Here is a 20,527-nt window from a genome sequence, read left to right as displayed (position 1 = left end):
TAGCATTTCCTTCCACCTCCAAGCAGCCTAAAGCTTCTCATTCTTTTCAAAGGAAAGGGTAGGGGTTCGTGAAGCTGTGCAACTGAGCAGTGGCTGAGTTGTGACTGCCTTCCTAGGGGACAGGGTACCTGACACCTAGATCTCATGTTTTCATCTTATTTTCATGACAAATACGAGCAGTACCACGACATACAGGCCTGCCAAATCCAGAAGCGGCCCACACACCCCCTAAAGGCACATGCACATGCTAGTAGTGACACATTAGGCCACCACAGGGTAACAGCCTCTTGCTGCTTTTATAAAGAAGCCAGGTTCTTCTTGGAGAATGTGGGTCAAGGCCAGACCAAGGTTTCCATGTCTCAAGTAAGAATTATGCCCAGACAGTAACTATCTCCGCATGTCCAGGGACAGGGACAGCCCAGCACCCATATGAGGGCTCCTGCCCTACCTGGTGCCAGCAGGGTCGGGTCCTTCCTGAGTCCCCAGGTATTTCAGTCAATAAAAAGCCATTCCCACTCAAAATAAAGTTCCTTAAATGTGTCAGACTGCTTCCTCTCCCTGCAGATCTCAGAAAGACAGTGGAGAAGCCACAAGAATCCTTAGAGAATCACAAGGCCCAAGCTGGCATTCAAGAAGGCAGAACCAAGGAGGGGTGTTTTCTTTTCTGGGGACAGAAATCATTTATCTCCCTTTGGTAACCTCTCCAGAGCTATATCCCTACATTAGTCTTTAAAGACATTTTTCCTTATGTCCATGACACTGTTTCCTGCTTAGTTGAAGGCCATTCTTCTTGCAGACACCTTCAGGCACTGCATCAAGCCCAGCCTCCTGTTTATAAATCTTCTGTGAACACTACAGCTAAAAAAAGGCAGCCCCAACTCTGCCCTCAACGTGCTGTCCCACCTCAGGCAAGTTCCGCCTCCTCCTTCCCCTCCTCTGGGGGTCACAACGTGCTGAATGACAAGGGCTTATATCTGATAATCTCTTAATTCCTTTTCACTTTTAGGCCTTCTGATGAGACCTAGACTCTAATATAACCCTCTTCAGATATCCATGGATTGTTCCTGTCTGCATCCCATAATCTCTGAGCTCAGCATTCCCACGGAGGTAGAGGCCACTTCAAAGAAAAGAGTACAGTGTGTCCCCTCCCTCTGTTCCCTTAGTGGTTGGCTTCAATTCCCTGCGGTCTGAATCTTCTTAAACAGACTTTCACCAGGGTCAGGTGACCAGGGCCGATCCTGGCGGCAGAACTAGGTTGACTGCACTGGTGTGCACAGGCAAAGCTTTGTGCTGCTGTTGAACCACTGCTATGACTTGGGAAGAGCAAGGCAGGGAGCCAGGTGCTCACCTAACTCTAACTGCCTGCCCGGGGATGGCCCCGACAGCTACTCCAGGGATTCTCAGGAAGGGTATGTTTAGCATTATTTTAGGACATAACTGGAAATGTAACTTTCCCACAGGAGCCCATTCTCACTTTCAAAGGCAAGTGTCCCCAAATCTTTGTATCCCTGAAGTCTATTTTTAGTTTTTAAGAGACAGCGATCTCACTCTGTTACCCAGGCTGGAGTGTAATGGTGCAATATCACTGACTGCAGGCTTAAACTCCTGGGCTTATGCAATCCTCCTGCCTCAGCCTCTCAAGTAGCTGGGGACTATAGACATGCACCACCACAATTGATTTTTTTTTCAAATTTTTGGTAGACACAGGGTCTCACTTTGTTGCCCAGGCTAGTCTCAAACTCCTGGCTTTAAGTGATCCTCCTGCCTCGGCTTCCCAAAGTGCTAGAATTACAGGTGTGAGCCACTGCACCCAGCTAATTTCATTCTTAAAGCTGCCACTACAACTTTGACATAATCCTGGGCAAAGTAGCCAGAGACTAAGAGACAGAGAAGCAATTTGAAACATGTAGCCTGGAGAGAAAAAAAAAAAATCAATCAAATAACATTATTGGAATTTCTAAACAGTTTAAATTTAAAAACATCATTTGGGGAAAAGTATTTTAAAAGTCTGTCTTCCAGTCTAAGAATATTCATGCTGAATCAAATAAATTTTTTGAGTTGGTTCAGCTGCTTCTTTATAAGGTACAGTTCAAACAAAAAGAAAACTGCAATGCTATCTTGGTAAGGGCACCTTATTTTGGAAAAGTCCAAGAAGAAAGAAATCAAGCAATTAAAATATAGGCATCTTCTGAACACATCACACGGCACATGCATTTCACACAATGCCTATATGCAAGGAAAAGGTATCAGAGATGTTGTGGAAAGAGAAAGTTCAGTCTCAGTAATTTACCATGATCTTTAGCCCTGCGTTGGCGAAAACAGCAAAACTTCTTTTTCTTCTTATCCTCTTTAAGCAAGTCGGCCACTGTGACCCCTTCAGGTTGAACACAGGCAATTTCATTACAAAGCAGCAGAGGGCAGCAACAGCAGCTAAACCAGGGCCCCACGCGGCCAGCCCCGCCAGCCAGGGGGCCTCACGCAATGGACGCCCGCCTGCCCCAGTCCTCCTCCTGCTAGGAATCCAGCTCAGGATCGGAACAATGGAGAGGAAGTGCCCTTTCCACAGCTACTGACAAACATCTGTCTTTAAGAACCTGTTCTAAATCAACAACCAGCTAACCCATGCTAGATAAAGGTTGCCAGGGTTTGGCTTCCCATCTAAGAAGGGTGTTAAGGAAAGGGCATTTTAGGGAGAGTCAGGAGCCCTGGGTACTGACTGGCTGTGTGATTCCAAACAGCACTACCACATGGGATGGACAGGTGGGAGTTCAAAAGGTAGGCTCTGGACTCTGACAGGGCAGGTCTAATCCCAGCCCTGCCACTTCCATGTCGGATGGCCATGGACAGGTTACCTGATACTGCGAAGCCTTAGTTTCCTCCACACCTGTAAGATGTCAATAATAGTTGGACCTGTACCACGTAAGGTTGTTGTAAGAGGCGAACGGTAGAGACACTAATAAAAGCAATGTGCCTAGCTTTGGCAAGGCACGATCAATCACCACTACTGTCATCACTATGACTCTCCCATGACCCCCAGGTCACAAGAGAAATGACTCTAGGATCTCTAACCCCCTGCAGCCCCGTGATTCCATGATCACTCTAAGCCGGCTAGTCTTCAGAGTACAGACTCCGTACTCTAGGGAAGGGTTGTGTGGGGCAGTGTGAGACAGCGGCAGGAATGCTGGAGTAAGCAAGGGTGTGGGGAGCACAGACACCTGCACACACTATGGGTGCGCAGAATACTCACATTCCTAAAACGTGCATCCTTTCTGACACAGTAGACCCTTTTCTCATATCCTCTCCCACAAAAATGTGAACACGAGCATGCAGACACAGGGGCATGTGTTTGCAGGGGTTAATGATGGTTAGCGTGCAGACTGTGGCAGAGCTTGGGTTCAAATCTCAGCTTTGCCACGTAAGTCATATGGCCTTGGGAAGCTACTGAACTGCTTTGTGCTTTAGTTTCCCCACCTGTCAAGTTCCTGTCTCACAGAGTTGTGTGAAGAAGAATGAACGTATTCACCCACAGCCCTTGGAACAGTGTCTCACACACAGAAAGTACCTGACAAATGCTGGTTATTATTACTCTATATTCTTTCATTCAAGAAGGAAGTAATGGCATGCTTATGTGTGGGACAAGCGCTGTGCCGGGTGCAGCCACACAACAGAGGGCAGAAACAGACCCTATTCCTGCTGCTCCCACGGAGCTGATGGTCTCATGGTGGAGAGACCTCTATAAAGTAGAGGTCCACGTGCTGTAGAGTGTATAGTCCATTGTAGCAGTTTTTATAATGGCAATTTATTGAAAAGAGCCAACGTTTTGCTTTAAAAACATGGGAAATATCTGTGGTACATGGTTCAGTGAAAAATACCTGTGTTGGGCATCTTAGGGTGGAAGCTCTATGCATGCTGTCTGTGTCATGTATTATGCGCAGTGAGGTGTGGAAGTAGAGGCCCCAAACTTCTTAGTCTGCCCCTCTTTAAGGATAAGGAAGAGAGAATTTTTTTCTTACTTTATATACTTTGAAATTATATGAATTCTTTATGTAGGCAAATATTACTTCCATAACTAAAACGTATCAAAAACAGATAAAACAACGCTGATTTGAGACTGCAAACCTGCCTGGAGTACCTACTCCTTGTCTCCACAGTGGGGCCACAGTCCCTGAGTTCAGCTCCCATCAGCTCTTAGGAGGCTGAAGGTGATGGCAGACATGCAGGCACCTTCAGAAATTACCACGCTTCTATCACCCCTGTGGAGAGAGTCCACTTGGCCAAACAACTACTCCCAGTGCCACCGCAATGGAGAGAGTGTCCAGCCACTGACCCTAGGGCCAGCCCCTGAGTCAGCCCTCCCACTTCCCAGTGAAAGCACTCCCAGCTGCCTCTCCAGTGAGGGCTCTTGACCTGGACGCATATTTACCGTATGCCACTCTAACTGCTGCTGTTTGCTTTACAGCTTTTAATTGAGTATTTTCCATTTTGAACTTGTGCCTTGAGGTAGTTCAATGGTGACGAAAGCAGTTTTATAAATCACAATTTCAAAACACAGTCTTTCAAAACAGGACCAGCAAATTGCTATGTCTCATGCTTGCAAACAGCTATGCCATCCTGGTTTTCTGTCCACCCTCAAAGCAAACATTGCAGTAAGAGGCAACTAGGTAGCACATGCAAAAGGGAGGCAGCTAGGGCAACCTGCTACAGCAAGCCCCAGGGTGGCAGAGTCCCCGGACAGGCAGGCAGGCAGGCAGGGGCAGTGCCCATAGCCTCCAGGACCACTGAAGAAGCAGAAGACAGAGAGGCTGTCCTTGTGGTCAGAGATGAAGTTTCAGGTATGCCCCTCCCTTTCTCTGGGCATTAAATATCTTTACTTAGAGGAATTATTAATCATTAATAGTTCCTACAATAAAACTGCCCTGTTTTTCTGGCCATAATTTTAGAATGAGCTCCCTTTAAAATGATTTCATTTTTAATGCTTTTTTTTTTAAGACTAATCACTGACAATGAGAAGAGTTTAAAATAGAATTTTAGGCTTCCAGATTTTAATGGTCCTAGCAAAACTCCATTGTTAACTCAGAAGCAGCTGCATACGTCTAAAAAAATCACTTTGAGATTTGGCAGGGTTTCTTAAGAAACTTGAAGCTCAGCAAAAAGTTAAATAAATTATCCTTGAAAATTTACCAAATGCTCAGGAACTCACTTCAAAGGGAATTTTGTCCATTCAGTTAATTGTGTAACACCAGCTTTCCAATAGCACATTTATGAAATTGACATCTTAAATAATCTATGAATGCACAAAGCTGGAGCTACCTGTCACCAGTCACCAGACAGCTCAGTCAGAGGCCTGATTGCCTCTCTTCTTCTTTCAAGTGAACGCCTGGAACAGTGTGATATTCAGCCCCTGATAGCATCCTGGACTCAGGAGTTCTGAACCTGAGCTTCACATTAGAATCCCCAGGGAACTTGAATGAAAAAGAGCCACCCCTGGCTCCCACCCCAAATGAATCAAGAGTCTTAAAGGGTGGAGTATGGCATCAAGAAGTGTCCAAGCTCCCCAGGTGATCATAACGTACAGCCAGTGTTGGGCATCGCAGATGCAGGCAGTGACATTTAGCAGATCAGAGAGAAAAGATAATGTGAGCGCATCTCCAAGTACTTGACTTGACATCTGTTCTCTGACAGCAAGCACCGCCAAACTGGAAATGGACTTCAAGAGCCAGAAAGCTGTGCTGCCCTATCTCGAAAGTGACCTAGTTAACAGATGTGTTTTCCATCAATACTTCAGAACCTTAGTTTCTGAACAGAAAAGTACAGGGCAATGGTCCTAAGAGGGAGGCCCCACCCTGAGGCTGGTTATAGGTCTAGTAGAACCTTCAAAAATATTCTGTTTAGGAAAGTCAAATACTGTATGTTCTCACTGATAAGCAGAAGCTAAATAATGTGTACACATGGACATAGGGTGTAGATGGAATAATAGGCGTTGGAGACACAGAAGGGTGGGAGGGTGGAAGAGGGGTGAGGGATGAGAAATTACTTACTGGGTACAATGTACACTATTTGGGTGATGGTTACACTAAAAGCCCAGACTTCACTGCTATGTAATATATCCATGTCACAGAATGGTATTTGTATCCCCTAAATTTATACCCCCAAAATTCTGTTGAGGTCAAGTTTTACTGGTGTCTGGTGAAAACAGCAACAGCACATACTACAACTAAGACATCTCCTACCAGTCACAGAACATTCAATTGTCACAACAGCCCCATGAGGAGATATATCTTTATCCCCTTCTTGCAGACAAGGAAAGTGGGGCCCAGAGAGGTTGAGTAATTTGCCTAACACTAAAGTCCAAATTCCAAGTCACAAAACTCCATTACAGCCACATCCGGAGAAGGGGTATGAAGACGCCCTCCAGCCCAAGCCTTTGCCTCCCGTGAGCTCACAGACATCTGCTGTTATTAGTGACTTCCTACACCCACCTCTGCTCATCTAGGCTGAGCCTCAGCTATTCCTGAAACACTTCCCAGTGTTTCTTCTCACACTGTCACTTCAATCCTCAAGGTCTTGGAGGAAACTGCTCAACTCACATCCAGGACCCGGCTGAAAAGGGCTATCAGTTGAATTAGCATCCTCAGTCATTATGGACAGTCAGGAGCCCAGGCCCTGCACCATCCTCCTCCCAAGAGGTAACAGAAGAACAGGGTTGGAGTGGAAGACATGTGGGGTGATCTCACACCCCCAGGGAGGATGCAAACACCATAACACTGGCAACACCCACACTTCTACTGCCTGCTAATCAGATGCACAGAGACGGCCCCAGACCTGGCATGTGCATGTGGTGAATCCAGGGCTCTTTATTTGGTGAGGAGGACCATGTGGGCCTCACTGAAACCCTCTCCTCGCGTGGTTTTCTGGCTGTGACAGGAAGAAAATGGCTGGCAGCCACAGGAGGCCCCAGGGAAACCTCAACAGTGCTGTCTTCTCCAGAGGGTCTGAGCCGCTGAGGTCTGTGATCAGAGAGGTTCTCTCCTCAGAGGAGGAGACTTGGGGCTCTCAAGTCAGTTAAATCCCATTATGGCCTCCACAGCCTAAGATTTCTGTCTTTATTTAAAACCCCCATCATCAAGGCTCTGGAAATCTGATGCCTTGGGAAGCACTATGAGCCTCACTCCACAGGAAACCCCAGCACCTGGCAAAATGAGCTCCATAAAGAACAAGGGTGCATCACAGAAACATTTGCTATTCTGGATCAAACGTTAAGCTAGTTAATCATTTTGAGTCACACATCATGGTGCATAGCAGAAATAATACTGCTGATGTTCCAGACACAGTGCAGCTTTCTGGGCTTGGGAGCCCCAGTGAGAGTGAATTCTGAAGATCTACAAGGCTTTTAAGCGGGTTTTGTTTCTTTCCTAGATTATTTTATTGAGCAATGCATTTAAGGGCCCCTGAATATCTATCACTTTGCACACCTTGTTTGTGCCATTTCCCCAGCTTGAAAAAGCCCCCACCCCCACCCTCTGCCGCCCAGGGCTGCTCCTCCCACGGAGCCTTCCTCACCTCGCCCCGGCCCGTCTACTCCCACCAGCCAGAATCACTGTGCCCTCCCGGGCTCACACAGCACAGTGCTGGGCCTTAACAATGGGATCAGCTTCTCACACTAAGCCACCCCTTCTCCATCTTCCCCTCCTGGCAAGTTCTCTGAAAGGCAGAGTCATTGATTTCTGTCATCGTCAGGTTCTTTACAGTGGCAGGTCACAGGAAATGCTGGGCTGAGATAAAATGGTTAACCTTCAAGATATCACCTTAAATCCAATGAAAACCCTTAATCCTCAGATCATAGGCCCAATAAACAACTCTACCATGACTGATGTTAGCAACACTAGAACACGAATCCTTGTCTATTTATAGAGGAGGAGAAATAAACAGAGAAAAGGCCACTGGCCTATAAGAAGGCCTCACTCAGCTCCCTGGGGGACACAGCTAAACTAGCAAAGAAAGATACTCTGCCGAGAAAAAAGGGGCCATACCTCCTCTCGTTTACAAATACCATGTTGGGCTGAGGAGAGTTGAGGCAGGTCAGCATCTGAGTTACAGTTCGCAGGTGAAGGGGAAAGAGCTGTGCAGGCATCTCCAAGCTGCACCTACGTGGCCTGTTGCCAGCAATACTGCAGGTACAGAAGCTCCACAGAGGCCTTGGGGTTCAGGACAGCTCGACTGCCAAGGGGAGAGCTGTGCAAAGGACAGGCAGGCACTCTTACATCTAATCACTTCACAGGCACATCGCTGAGTCTGAGACTCAAATGTCTATTTATAAACTCTGAACTTGGTTCAGCGAACAGTTAGCTCTAGAAACCCTCCCTCAGTCTTCCGATCCTCAGGTGCTGAAGCCCCGGCCCCTTCCTGAGCCTGGCAAGATGCAGGGAGGGAGAGAAGAGAGGCCTGACCCTGCTCACTCCCAGTCAGCACACAGATTTGCACCAGCCAGGCCATCTGAGATCACGGAATACACTCCCTCCCCGTGAAGGCACAGAACCCAGGCTTGAAGAAAGGTAAGGGCCCTCTCAGACAAGAAGCCCCTCCATCAGGGGTCTCTCAGCCCCTACTTCCACACTCCACAACCTCCAGAAGAGGCACAACTGCACCTCACCCACTCTTCCTATGGCAGCTCACCCCGACCTTCACACCCTCTGCGCTCCAGCCGAAGGGACCACTGCTCCCCTCTGAAATCCGGCCTTTGCCCACCTCCATGCCTCCCTCATGCTAGTCCCCTGGGTCAAGGAGCTTCTTCTCACACTGAACGGTCACACCTGCGATCCATCCATCCTTCAGGGCCCAGGCCAAATACGTCCCCCAGCCCTGTCCTCGATCCCTCCTCGGCTCCCGCAGCATGCGCCTGCCCTCTATGTGTGCCCTGCAGCTCTGCTCCCCAGGGCTGCATTTAGTGTGAGCAGCCCTGTCTCTCCTTAGGAGGCAGCACTCCACATCCTCTCCAGCTCCGGGTTTCCCCTGTACCCAGCAACGGGCCTTGCTGAGAGCAAAACATCCAAGGCACTCTGCTCAAGCAGGGACTTGCTCAGCCGTCTTCTACAATGTAGGGCCGGCCTCGGGCCCCCAGGCCTCTCAATGGACATGTGCCCTTGAAGTATGTTCTCAGTCCTTCCTATTCAACTCTTCCAGATCTGTGGCAAGTCACAGACATCTCAGTCAAATGCACTGCTGGATTCCAGTTTCCACTCTGACCCAAGGCACAGAGGTCCCCAGAAAGAATAAGAGCACATCTGTGGGAAAAGTATGCAGTGAAAGAGACACTGTGGTTGACAATGGCAATTAATTTCAGTGACTGAGTTCTCAGGCCTTGCCTCCTGCAGAAAGTGCTCTAGGGTGCTTAGTGTCACAGTGTGGGGTGTCGGTGGTTGGGCTGCAAAGCAGCTGTCACTGACTCACATGCCCCTTAACACCTGCCTAGAAGAGTGAGCCGGTTTCCTCCCAGTCCCTGATGGGCTAAGCATATGGCTTCATATGAATAGCACATGTAGGAGCCATGTCAGGTGGCCTAAGAGTAAGAGTCAAGAGGAACCCTGCACTTCAAATTCTTGTCCAATAACACTGTTCACTTTGAGGTGAGGGAAACCACAGCTTCCTCTCTTGTGGTGCAAGAATACATGTCTCATCACCCCTGTGCCCACACAGAAATGCGCTTACTGAATTTCCCAGGCCTACGGTGGGTCCGTCGGATCCTCCTTGGCCCACCTTACCAAATACAACTCTAACCCCCAAACCTCAGGCAGAAATCCAGAGTCAGCGCCAATGCGCCTGTTCTCTCCGTGATGTGTGCAGGCAGAAGGGACCAGATGGCTGGGAGGAGGCCGTCCCACTCACAGCCTGGGTCAGAGTCAAGGAAGGCCTGCTGCCAGGCGTCTGAACCGCACACTGGGTCTGTCTAGCCAGGGGCAGGAAAGGAGCTACATACTATTTCGTTTGCCTTCCTCTCCTCCTTCTTCCTCGTTCTCGGGATCGATGTCCTCAGCTTGGGTGATCCAATCCAAGTAGCCCTTTAGATCCTCCTCCAGCTGCTGCTTCTCCCGGAGCTTCTGGAAATCTCCCCGTGCTTTTGCCTTCTCTCTTTCCTTTGAGAATTCTCTGAAGGAGGCAAAGAGGACAAGCACTTATCAGGACATCCTTGGGGACCTGCATCCTGAGCCACTGCCCTGCTGCACAAGTCTTGTGGCAGGACACACAGCACTGAGTACAGTCACATGAGCACAGCTATGGAGCCACACACTTGGACAGAAGACAGTGTCTTCTCAAGCAAGACCGTGGGGGTCAGCGTCACAGAGCCCACACCAATACACATGCATCATTTCTTAGAAAATGAACTCCCCTCAGATGACAGCGATCCCAAGGGGCCTAGGCCCAAAACACCATGTGCTGTCATAGTGGGCCTCTGACACCCCCCAACAAGGGGCCTGAACTCAGAGATGCCCCACCTTCCCCAGAGCCTCCTCAAACAGGAGGGAGCCAAGTGGGCCAAGCTGTGGTCAAAGAGTACCACGTTTAGGGTTTCTTCAATGCTTTTGGACAAACTGCATTAATATTGTGTGCTACCCCTTTTGTCCAAACCAAGAGCTCTGAGCGGGCAGCAGTCCTTGCTGGTGCCCACCCTAGTCTCCTCTACCCATCACCTGCAGGTTTGGATCAGAGCAGTGGATGGAGTCAGGGCAGTCCCCCACCCCTGCCCCACAACCCAGTTCTCCCTTCCCAGATGGGAACTTGAGCACTGATGAAGCATTACTGTTTTTATTCACCCTTGCTACTTGTCATAGTCTTCCCCAAAAGTCTTCCCTGCAGGAGGGGAAGAGGCATATGATTTGCTGCCCATTTATAGGAACACCTGCCCTGGAAAGGCTCTGTCAGACAGGTAAATGTTCCCAACTGTGGGGTGTTTACGCTACTTTCCACCATGTGTGCAAGCCTCTATCTATGCATATATACAAAACCCCACACTCACTCAGGCAAGCCTGAGAGTCAGGCAGACGATTACCCAATTTTTATATGCGAGGAACCATCTGCATCTTCAACCGTGAGTTGTTACAGGAGCCAAGATATGTGAGTTAGAGATTTAGTAAGTACACTTAAAAGCTGCTAAGGAAGCAGGTGAGGTTACAGCAATGCAGTTTCTGCACACAGACCTTGAGATTCCGACACAGGTTACTTCTGTCTGCCTTCTTGCCTTCGTTCCGAGTCAAAGCCAGCGTGTCTTGTTCAGGGTCCTACCTCAATAACCCAACCCAACCAACGAAAGGGGAAGTGACCTGCTTTCGTAAAGCTAATCCCAGCCAGGTGCGGTGGCTCACGCCTGTAATCCCAGCACTTTGGGAAGCCAAGGTGGGCAGATCATGAGGTCGTGAGTTCGAGACCAGCCTGGCCAACATGGCAAAACCCCATCTCTACTAAAATATAAAAATTAGCTGGGCATGGTGGTACATGCCTGTAATCCCAGCTATTTGGGAGGCTGAGGCAGAAGAATTGCTTGAACCTGGGAGGCAGAGGTTGCAGTGAGCCAAGTTCGTGCCACTGCATTCTAGCCTGGGCAACAGAGCGAGACTCCATCTCCAAACAACAACAACAAACTAACCCCATATGCACACCCCTCCCTTAACTCTAGGCTGTCGAGGGGCTGAACAGATGCTTGCACACCCAGTGACGCTAATACTTCAGATAAGAAACTGGAATCCTCACCAAGTGCCACCCTCTGTCCAAAATTAGAAAGAATCCCACTCAGGTGGAGGTTGTGGTGAGCTGAGATTGTGCCATTGCACTCCAGTCTTGGCAACAGATCAAGACTCTGTCTAGGAAGGAAGGGAGGGAGGGAGGGAAAAAGGAAAAAAAAAGAAAAAAAACCAGGATCCCTCTCATTGATCCTAAATCGCCCCACTTTTCAGACTCCCTGGAACCTATCCTTGGTCCTGTTAGGGCTGTCTGTCTCCACTGTACCCCCTGTGAATACGGAAGGAGGCAAGGCTTTGTGGATCTAGAGAGTGAGCAGGAGCCGATCTGAGCCCAGACATGTGCTCTGTCCTCCCAGCCCAAAGAACACCTGTTGTCTCAAAGAAGTAAGGACTCCAGTGTCTCGCTGTTCACACATACTACCACACACTGAGAACGGTCTGGGGTTTCTAGGCCTCCAGGGATTCCCAACACATGGAAAATATGTAACTCAGCTCAGGTAAATTCACCAAATGACTCTCTGAACTCTGAAAAAGTCACACGCAATCCAGAATCACATCCCTGAGCATCAATAAGAGGGCCTGGAATGTCATGTGTCTTAAGGAAAATGAATTATATAAACTGTTTTCTTAAATACACCTCAAAGAAAAGTGGACCTTCGGTTTTATTATTCATCAAAAAAGTATCCTAGTACAAATCTGTTTACATGTTTTGATTCTGAACTTAGCATACTAAATTCAGATGGTTACATACAAACAAGGTATTCTTACTTTGGGTCCATATCATATATGTGTTCTTGGGAAAAAATTATGAAGATAGTAAAAGAGTTACCCTGAGAAGCTTAAGGACATTCATTTTATAATATATATAATTACATACCTCATATATGTTTATAATGTATATAATTACATACACCATATATGTTTATAATGTATATAATTACATGCATCATATACGTTTATAATGTATATAATTGCATGCATCATGTTTATAGTGTACATAATTACATCATACATGTTTATAATGTATATAATTACATACATTATATGTTTATAATGTATAATTATATACATTTTATATAAATTATATACAATTATATGTATGATTATATACATTATAAAATGAATGTCCTTAAGCTTCTCAGGGTAACTCTTTTACTATCTTCATAATTTTCTTTTGTAATATTTTATGCATTTTTAACATTACAAATATAAAAATCCCATTTCTAACAAGTTGCATCATTGTTGCACATTTTCAGCTGCTGGGACACCGTTAAGCAGGCATAAGTAAAACTCTACTCTGACTAAAATTCCAAAGAGTAAAAAACCCTGCCAAGTCCTGGTTTATGTCCCACTCACAATGATGGTCACTGTCACAAGAGCTCATATAACAAAGCTGCTGATATAGACCCTCTGAACTGATTTCAGACAGTTCTGAATGGCTGAATACTTAGCAGGAAGGTAATAATTATTGATGTGGACAGAGGTGAGGTTTATGCAGCAGAAATCTGTTGGCCACAGGGCAGTTTGGAGGAAGGGGGCAGGGAGGTGGAGTCCCTGCGATAAACACAGATAAAGCCTTGGCCTTCCTACACCACTCCAGGCTCTTCGTCTGAAGATCTGGCTTCTAGTCCTAGCTCTGTCACTGTTGTGTTCTAAGCTTCAGTTTCCTCACTTCCAAACAGACACAACAATACCCGTTCTGCTGTTTCACAGGAATTAAGCAAGACATTCAGTAAGATGAGGCTCTGAATACACAAAGAACGGTATCAACGTGGAGTTCAAATGTATAATAGTTGTTGAATCCAGACATAAGAGAGAAATTTAAAAGGCAAATGGAAGAGCTTTCTCAAATATCAAAGGGAGAAAAATTAGCACTAGCTGTGAATGGGCTCTAAGCTGCCACACACCCGTCAGGATTGGGAAACACACAGAAGGGCACATGGGTCCCAAGGCTCGGAGTGACCACAATGAGCCGGCAAACCCACTGCCGATCCTGTACACTATCTGCTCCATTGAGAATAACCCATTCCCAGCACAACCGTCCCTGTGATCCTGAAAAGCACACCTCGAGTCCGAGGCACCTTCTATGAAACTTTGGAATGATGGAAAAAAGTCACTCCACTTTGCATAAGAACTCTTCATATTCTAAGAATCCTATCACTAACAGATTGTTTTACAAAGCTTATTTAATAAAGCTCTTGGTAGAAACCAACAGACTTTTGCAAGTAACTAAAAATCCGACAACTGTTATATGCTAGGAGCCTTCTTGTTCCAGATCAGAATTTTGGTTATGGTGTGTCTGATCAAAAGACAAATAAGAAGTGCCTGGACCAAAAAAAATATATATATATATAATGTGCTACCCTTTGCATACAAAAAACTGGGAAATAAAATATGCATATTTCTCTTGGATGTATCTAAAAGAGCAGAAAACAAGGGATGGGAATGAATTAGGCCACAGGAATCAAGGTTGGAGTGACACTCTTAAGTATATCTTTTTCTATAGTTTTGACTTTGGGAACCATGTTAATGTTCTTCACCTTAAATTTTTTTAAATTAAGTCAGTAAGGACGAGATGAAGGGAAAATACCCCTAAACTGAAAGTGAATTGAAACAAACAAATCTGTAATTCAATGAATACCATAACCAGACTGAAGGAGAAAGACAAAACTAATTCAAATAGCTCAGGAATATTTGACGATATGCTCCCAGTCTTCGGCAGGATTGGAGTGAGGGATGAACTGCAAACAAACACTGAACTCCTTTTAGTAGCTTTATTTTTTGTAGTGATGTGGATGAGACCATTCTGAAACTATCTTAGACATATTACAGGATTTAGCGAGTGAGTACATGTGCTAATGTTGCTGGGAGCCTGAGTCCTCGCTGTGGAAGGAGGGACACAGAAACACGGAACAGAGAAGAACCCTCTGGGGACAGACTGGAATCGAAGGGATAGGTGTGAACTGATGATTTCTAAAAGTTGTTTATTTCAAAGTCTGATTTCCAACGTCTGATTTTTAAAAGAGGTTGATATGTGAGTATATGTATCAATGTAAGTATGTGTAAGAGTATGTGTAAACAAATGCATATATTTCCTAGTTCTCTCTGTTGAAAGGATTTAGAAGCAAAGATGCTCTGGCAGGTACAAGCACACCTGGTACCCACATCTTGGTCTTTAATAACATTCCCCATTAAAAGGAACCAGGGGACTTTGGAGAAGTGGGTGATTCCAGGGCAAGGGTAGGGTAGGTACAAGATGAAGAAAATCAGGAAGTGCTCAAAAACAAAAACAAACCAAAACACATTATGGAGATGTATCATAAGGATACAGGAGCTAGAGAAGTAGCTCCTACTAGCCAAATCTTAGGAAATCTGAGCACTGAAATAACTAAGGACAGTAATAAATTATAACATATTTTTAAAAATCAGTCCACATCCCTTATGGATAGACAACAAATGAAAAAGTAAATGAGGTAAAATTTAATATTAGGTAAACTGGAGAAAGGGGTATATGGATTATTCACTGTGCTATTTCTATTCTTGGAGTTGTTCTATATATTTGAAATTATTTCCAAATAGAAAACATTTGAATGCCTAGAAGATATAACTCTACTACTAACCAAATTCAAATTCATGTTGCTACATACTCATTTCAGCTTACCAGCTAGACTGTAAGCTCCTCGCAGGCAGGAATGGACAATGTTGTCCATTTCTCATGTATCTCTTCCCATGTTTCTCTTTCCCCTTGGTGACACTTTATATAGACATGCAGGAAGGCTATGTACAAAAAATTGTATCTAACAAAACAAGCCCTACTCCTACTCCTTCAGGAGGCCAGAATATGCCCCTATAGGACAGAAAGCCCATGATTGCTGGGATCGCCCAGAAGCATGAAATGAGTGTGCCCAAACCTAGACATATCATCTGGAACAGCCTCCACTGTCAGCTCGCCATTTTCCCTTATTGTATTCAGGCCTCATGTGGTCTATCTCTAGGTCATTAAGATATTCCCTTGTATCTCCTGGTTGAGAAGCAATTACTCAGTAAGGAATCTCCCTAACAGCCTAACAGGACAGCTGCCAAGTGTCTTATGTAGGCCAGTCTGCACGCACCCATTCCCCGGGCAGCCACAGGAGCTGTGGCCAGAGCATTTCATCAGAGCTTGCTTCCCTCTCTGCTCCAGGTGACTACTGCAGACCCAGACTTCCCCCTGGTGGCATCCTACTCAAAATGCCTCACAGCTCCTCGTTGCCTTCCTCAAGGATCAAGGTCAGATGCTTCTGCCTGCCACTCAAGGCCTTCCAGCCTTCTCCCAAGTGCTATTCCAGTCTTATTCACCCATCCCATAAATGCACACCTTATACTCTGGCCACACTCTTCTCAATTCCACAACCCTCTGAGCTTTTGTCTACAGAATTCCATCCACCTGAGCAGCCTTCTCCCATCTTTGAATCCAGTGCACCTTTCAAGACCAAGCTCAAGTCTCATGCTTTTGGTGACATTCTCTGGCTTACCCCATTCAAATGCATTCTGCCTGCCTCTAATTCACCAGAAAACTCTACTCACTGAGCACCAAAACATGAATACATGTGTCCCCTACCCCAGGTGGTCCCCTCAGCATCGCATCCTAACCAGAGCCCAGAGCAACACCTTACCCCATCCCCATTGGTGAGTGACTATGGTGAGGCAGGGGCTGCTATCACCCTCTTGTACAGACACTGAGGCTCACAGCACTTGGACACACAAGGCCATGCAGCTGCTGAATCTACCCTGAGCACCTCAACACGATGCCTGGAAGGAAAAGCAGGAGCAGAGGAAAGGGAGAGTAGACACCAGGAAGATGAGGATCAAAACCAGGCTACAAGGCCAGACACAGTGGCTCATGCCTGAAATACCAACATTTTGGGAGGTGATGGTGGGAGGATGGCTTGAGGCCAGGAGTTCAAGACCAGCCTGGGCAACAGAGTGAGATCCCCTCTCTATAAAATAATTTTTTAAAAGTTAGGCAAGTGAAATGGCACGCACCTGCAGTCTCAGCTACTCAGGAGGCTGAGGCAGGAGGATCACCCGAGCTGGGAGGTTGAGGCTGCAGTGAGCTGTGATTGTACCACTGCACTGCAGCCTGGGTGACAGAGAGAGACCTTGTCTCAAAAACAAACAAACAAAAAAACAAAAACAAAAACAAAACAGGCTTCCTGTCAGTCCAGGAAGGGGCTTAAATATAAAACTAAGGAACCTGGATTGCTTCTCTGTAGGCAAGGAGGAACCGACAGAAATTTGATACTACTACGCCTATCAGCTTTGGCAGGTGTTATGTATGAAGAGAAAATGAAAAGAAGAAGAAAATGGTGGTGAGGAAGACCAGAGACATTCAGTAAGTCCTGGGTGATGGGCTGGATTTAACATCCATACAAATGTGGTCAAAACACACTTCTCATGAAGCCCCAATTTTCTTACACGACTATTTGGAAAAACACCTATGAGGCCTGTCACTGATCCCCAACCACCACCATGCTATGGTCACTGTCACCTCTGACCTTTCCACACCAGTCCCCTGGGTCTAGCACACCAGTGTCATCATCGCCCCTCATGTGGACCTTCCTTGTCAGGGCCCCGTGACACCCCACCTGTCACATGAACATTTCTTGTCCACCTGTTCAGGGAAGGAGGACAGGCTGGGCAGAGCAGGAGGAGGGATGGAGAAGACAGGCTGGTCCCCAGTATCCAAAGGGCTGCCATATGAAAGAAGAAGCATGCCTGCTGAGGGCCTCAGGGCACAGGCACAAGTTTTGAAATAAGACAACTGATTTCAGCACAGTTGCCCTGGGACATAGCAACTTCCCCAGACAGGGATCCTCAGTAGAGATGGACTAATGACTTGGCAGCGACACCAGATCACAGCATGTTCTAATGACCTTTCAACTGCTGCTGCGACTCCACCCTCCCCAGTGCCTCCTCCATGGGGACCTGACTGCTGTGACTTGGCCCCTTTTTCGTTGTCTATTTCTTTCCCTGGGCAACAGCCTGGCACCTCTTGGACCTGGCAGGCAAGTAGTTTGGTGGCAATGACACCCAAGAAGCATAAGAGCTGAGTGAGTTCATAAGAAATGGCTGCAGAGGGCTCTGACGACAGAACAATGGTATGCGCCCCATACTTATCCAGCCCCCCAAAGACCTTTAGACGGAACAGACCAACACAGCAGAACAAGCCGAAGACGTCTCTGAAACAAGCACAGCCTGAGCACACATCACCACATGCAGTCCTTCACCTGTGACTGCATCGCCCAGGGTCCCAGCAATAACCAACAGCAGCTTCAGCAGAATATGAGCCTGCATGGCTGGGGTAAATGGGTTTGGGCGAAACGGCCTGAGTCTCTGCCAGGTCCCCTTCTCTAATAATAACAGAAGAAAAGCCCCTCATTTATTTAGATTATTCCTGTAGTCCTGCAAATGTCTTTACAATCACTGCCCCCAGAGCTGTTCACAACCTCAGTGTAAGAGGCAGGAGGAGGAATTTCGTATTCATTTCACAAAGGCCAACACGGAGGCTCAACGAGGCATTGTTGCTGGCCCCGCATCATACGCCCAGTCAACAGGACAACAGGGTTACTAACCAGGCTGCAAACCCCATGTCCCTTCCCTGGGGCTGTGACTCATGGGGAAGTCATGAGTCAGGACCAGGGAGGGAGGGCAGGACAGAAAGCATAGCTCTGCTCATTACTGCACTCTGATTTTCCCTGAGAGCCCCAACTCAGGAATAGAGAAAGGCGACGGCCCCCTTTCCGCTCATCTCTCCACCTGCTGTCCCTCACTCCCACTCAGTAAGCACCACTCCAGGGAGAGAACTCCCCACCCCAGAACCAGCCAGCCTCCATCTCAGGAGCCCCAGTGGAGCCCCCACAGGCTGGGCACATGCCCCATGCTCTGCAGAGAGGCCACCAGACACTGACATGCCCCAGGATTTACAGGCCCTGACATCTTGATCTCTGGGACCTCTGGCTCAGCCAGCAGTACCGGAGACAGCATGCCCAGGGTGCAGCCAGCCATCACACACAGACGGAGGTACAGGTGGAATGGGACTGCCACAGATGCAAGAGGACACACACAGTTTGCTGTGGGAACTTTTATTTCTTAAACGCCCCATAAAATAAATGGGCCACTGGAAGTCATCTTGATTTACATATAGGATTTTCTTTTCTTGGGTTGCAATGCTATCTGTTTTAATTAGGCCCACATAAAATTTAAACAAACAAAACACTTTGATATTTACACACACATGCAAAAAAAAAAAAAAAACAAAACCCTTGAAACAAAGCAAAAAACAACACAACCTTCGTTGAAAACTGCCAAGAAAATCACTAGGGATTCATTTTTAGTAAAACAGAAGGCTCATTGAAATTCAGAAAAAAACAAAGGCAACACTTAAAAAGGCAAAGAGAAGGGGGAAGTTGAAGAAGTAACCCACTGATTTTTATCAGGGGAGTCCAGCCTTCTTTAGACCTAAATTACTTCTTCTACGCAGACATAAAGGAAATTCAACTGAACGAAAACATAGTTTGATTCAAAGAACTTTTTTTGTTTAAATTTCTTAGAAAGCACAAAGGTTCAGTTTCTGTTGAAGGAAACTAGGAATTTTGTAAAAAAAAAAAAAAAAAATTAACAGCAATGTGTGATGTTTCACAATTTAAAAAATGTTTAATCATTGGCACTGTCTCAGCTCATAGTTCATCAAAAGCATTGTATTTGTTCCAGTTTTCCCTCAACCATGAAAAGCTGGTGGTCGTCAAAGGATGTTCTCTCTGCATGAGACCAATAGGCAGAGTGGGGTGGGGAGGGATTAGGAATGCAGCACCCCATAAATAAGACCTGCTCCTTTGCAGGTGGTATCAGTCAGGGGAAGGCAGCTGGCCTGGGACAGCATTCTCCAGCAGCAGTCATGAAACACAGCTGCCAAGAAATGCATGGGAACTGCTGGTGGGCAAAAAGGATGAGAAAATGGGGGGCCCTTGTTTACACAACAAAATATGTTGAGGAAAAGCATTTGACAATCACATTTCTATTTTTACTTTTATTTTGGAGACAGGGTCTGGGCTCTGTTGCCCAGGCTGGAGTGCGGTGGCATGACTCCCACCTCCTGGGTTCAAGTGATTCTTGTGCCTCAGCCTCCCAAGCAGCTGGAATTACAGGTGTGTGCTACCATGTCCAGCTAATTTTCTGTATTTTTAGTAGACAAGGTTTCTCTATGTTGGCCAGGGCGTCTCAAACTTCTGGTCTCAAGGGATCCACCTGCCTCAGCCTCCCAAAGTGCTGGGAATACAGGCTTGAGCCACTGTGACCGGTCAGTGTTCTTGATGCTTTCATTGACATAAAAGACTGTGATGATATTTAAAACAGTTTTCATCTTTTGGGAGGATGAATCATTTTCACAGTTGGTGTTTCCTAGCTTTTAATAACTAGGTTGAATTATCTGCCATGAACGGAACACAGGAATTAGCAGCTGGGCCACCCTGCACACACGAAACCTAACTGTTTACATGTGGCACTTACCCTGAGCAGGAGAGTGCGGTAGAGATGGAGTGAAGGAATGCACCATCTATCTGGTCATGTCAGATCTCTCCTGCCTCCTTTCTGACCTCTTCCCCCTTGAACTCTGGACTCCAGCCATCCTAAAGTTCACTCAGTTCCTCCCAGGCATGGAGCTCCTTCCACACGAGGCCACTGTGCATGCTGTTCCCTGCACAACACTTCGTGCTCTTCCAGATACCATCCCACTCAGCTGGGTCAGGACATAAAGA

At 46.7% G+C, this 20,527-nt stretch overlaps 1 protein-coding gene across 4 annotated transcripts in view; it reads right to left on the bottom strand.

Annotated features, from left to right (window-relative positions):
* The window catches only part of CACNA1D (calcium voltage-gated channel subunit alpha1 D), a 331,280-nt gene that overhangs the window by 103,722 nt on the left and 207,031 nt on the right, over window positions 1–20,527 (bottom strand). For 3 of the 4 annotated variants that reach the window (XM_033210135.1, XM_033210136.1, XM_033210137.1), the window contains exon 9: window positions 9,974–10,143. In XM_033210135.1, coding sequence (XP_033066026.1) covers window positions 9,974–10,143 — 170 coding nt within the window. Of the gene's footprint in view, window positions 1–9,973; window positions 10,144–20,527 lie in introns of those variants that run through there. The other variant, XM_033210134.1, reaches the window with a different exon arrangement.

The sequence above is a fragment of the Trachypithecus francoisi genome, unplaced genomic scaffold (assembly GCF_009764315.1).
Source record: "Trachypithecus francoisi isolate TF-2019V2 unplaced genomic scaffold, Tfra_2.0 Lachesis_group0, whole genome shotgun sequence".
Classification (NCBI taxonomy): domain Eukaryota; kingdom Metazoa; phylum Chordata; class Mammalia; order Primates; family Cercopithecidae; genus Trachypithecus; species Trachypithecus francoisi.
The sequence above is the reverse complement of the archived record's forward strand: the minus strand, read 5'-3'. Positions and strand labels throughout refer to the sequence as shown.